The 2,965-nt window shown below is 45.1% G+C and overlaps 1 protein-coding gene across 1 annotated transcript; it reads right to left on the reverse strand.

The window, feature by feature from the left end:
* Window positions 1-1,375: 1,375 nt before the first annotated feature.
* Window positions 1,376-2,965, reverse strand: JR316_0007858 (uncharacterized protein; the record flags this gene model as incomplete). Its single annotated transcript, XM_047893580.1, has 3 exons — window positions 1,376-2,371; window positions 2,422-2,679; window positions 2,741-2,965. 3 exons carry the CDS (start codon window positions 2,963-2,965, stop codon window positions 1,376-1,378), a joined length of 1,479 nt encoding a protein of 492 aa, XP_047746895.1.

Raw genomic sequence — 2,965 nt, forward strand, 5'->3', positions numbered from 1 at the left:
CTATCTGTTAGCATTACGAGAGAGCTAGGTTGATATCAATCAAATCCAACAGTATGCTCCCCGACGCACAAGGCGTTTAACACGTTTAATGTAGGCCACCCGTCGTGTAAAAGCATGCGCGTCGCTTCAAGGTAAGCCATAATGGTGTGCGAAAAAGATATTCTTAGAAATTATCTTGGATTTTTGAGGGTTCTTTATGATGTAGCGATAAACGCGGGAAAATCGGGATACTTCAGTACTTCAGTCTAAAGAGCAGGATAACTTACAATTTCCGCCATTTCAGAGATCTGGTAAAGAGCAGAAAAGTCCGATATAGTCAATATTCCTCCTGGGCTTGGCGTGGGAAATTTGTCTTTGTTTTCTAGGATTTTATTTTAAGCGCTTAATCGGAGGACTCCTAAAGCTGACGGTGTGAGTAAGTTCTCAGTACCTGTTCATCCTTAAATGAACTCACTAAAAACTAACGGCTAACACATTGAAGGGATGAAATTAAACATTCCATTTGACCCAGTTTTCCATGCAGATGGTGGAAGCATTGTGGTCTGATATTGATGCCGAACTATTGTTTCTCAATCACACATTAAAGGATTACCAGAATGAAGACAGAATGAGTCCAGAACTAAAAAGAACTTTCTAATCTCTCTCCAAACGACTGGGTTCTTGTCGATGACCGATGGTTGCATGGTGAATGTTAGCCCCATAAGAATAACAAAACTGTAAACGCATCATTTGTTGCTATCTCATTCGTAAGATGGCATCGGTTTTTGACAGAAGAATACCTGCATGCGAAATGGGCTTACAAAAACGTGTCTCGGTGTATGAGACAGATCAATATGATGATGTCTGGTAGTACATACATTCTCGCGTTCAAGGACAAGCTTGGCATTCCATTAATAGTAAATTGAAGATTGCAACCTCGAGTAGAGTCCACATAGAATGAGTAACATATTTCCAACCGACGATGAGATAAAAGTTGGTAAACAAGGTAAGTCAGCTATGTGCCCCGAACAGACTCGATAAATAGTCGGATAGTTCATGGTTCTGAAAAAATTATTCGAAACAGGATAACATAGAAGTCAACACCTCCGAGCTTCTACAGGCTTTGTATCGAGTGAGAAGACTCGTACAATAAACAGAGAGGACCCTGTGCCCGGAATATCTTTAGGCGTTCAGCTCTTCAACTCACACGATCCTGACAGGAATCCCGGATTTGGCCCGGATCCATGCATGCAAACATTGACTTCGCCTCTATTCTCTGCCTGGCGCTTGCAAAATTTACAACGTTCAATCCCATGTATATTTCATGCTAAATATTATACAGAAACGACGAAAATGTTCTCATGTCATATTATATGCTACTGGATCTGCTGGGCGCTCAGAGTCTTGAATCGGCCTTCTTCCATGGGGATCTTTGCATAACTGCAGCAACGAAAGTGCCTGAGGAAGGATCAGCTGAAGACGTCGCGCTGGCGCTCGCAGAAAAATCGGCCGCTGAAGCCATTGAAAAAGTGCTGGAAGTCGATGCACTAGACATCGATGAAGACATGGAAGATGCAATGCTTGCTGCTATTGCGGCCGCGTTCATCGAGGGCGATGGAGCAACCGAAGACGCCGAGGAACCAGAGAAATCCATCATCGACATTGAAGAAGCCGCAAATGCGCTTGTTGAATAAGATGAACTGCCTACGACCTCTACGTTGAGACCAGTTGCTGAAGGAGATCCTGAAGTCATGGTGGATGACCCAGATTGGTATACCGTAACCGTACGAGTCATCGTCACAGCAGATGAACTGGGACTCCCCTGCGATACACTAGGGGAGTTGCTAATATCGGCCGCGTTTACCTTACTTGAAGCAGGGTCCCATACAAGAGTGACGTTTTGAGTGTTGACAGTCGAATCGTCCCTCGAGGCCAGTCCTGTCGATGTTGGCTGAGAACCGCCCGCTGAGCCTGTCGATGTAGAATTTGAGAGTGAAGCTGCCTGAGCGGTGGTATTCGTATTGTCCACCCAGGTCGGGCGAAGCTCATTCGACTTCGGATTGTACATAAACGTCTGGGATGTAGAAGAACCGTCGGGCGCCGTGTAGTTGTTGCACAGTTGCATCGTCATAGGCTCTGGTTTGTTTGGACTGTCGTTGTATGTGGCACAATAATCGTTGGAGTCCTGTAGTCGCGGTATCATCAGATATACTGGAGTGCTATCGTCTGCGCTAGAGTCGAATGAGCTCCTAGTGGTCGAAGGAGGAGCGTTGACCATGTAGAGCCGCGTTTCGTTATTCTCAGATGCATTGAGAGTGTAAACACCACTGGAACTTGTCAAGTACAACGAGCCTAGATTTCGGTGTCCCTGAGTTGAGTCTCTCGACTGGCTCTGTAATATAGATAAGTTACCGACAAAAAATTAATGAGTCAAAATTGTACCTGAATGCGGACAGCTCCAGGAGTTCCTGATTCTTCGCTTTGAGCGGTTGTTGTATTCCCAGCATTGGTCGTGTTTTTGTGGCCAGATATCCATTGTGGCAGAGCGGTGTCCGCACGGCGTGCATGCGACAAAAGATAGTTCTTTCCATGATCTGTTGGGATGATAATACTCTTGTGCGAGCGCTTGCGATTGCTTCTGGGATGCTTGATCCGAGACATAAATGCGTCAGCCAACCCTTTGATTGGATTTGTTGTTCTCTATCAAATGCCCATATTATCAGCAACAATTAGGAATAATCGTCATGTATAAAGAACTAACCACCTTATGAACTCCTTTACTCTCAATGCTTTGCGAAGACCAAGGCAGTTGATTGGAATGCGCTGTTGAATCATCAATCGACCGTGCCTCATTTGGAAGACTTGAGGATGATGCAGGATTGCGCGATATGACAGCCGCATTAACGGAAGTAGAGGGTAGTATGCAAAGAGTTGAGATGCAACAGACGACAGTAAACAAAGCAAATCGAGCATCGACAGAGAGCAT

Source organism: Psilocybe cubensis, chromosome 7 (assembly GCF_017499595.1).
Source record: "Psilocybe cubensis strain MGC-MH-2018 chromosome 7, whole genome shotgun sequence".
Taxonomy (NCBI): Eukaryota; Fungi; Basidiomycota; class Agaricomycetes; order Agaricales; family Agrocybaceae; genus Psilocybe; species Psilocybe cubensis.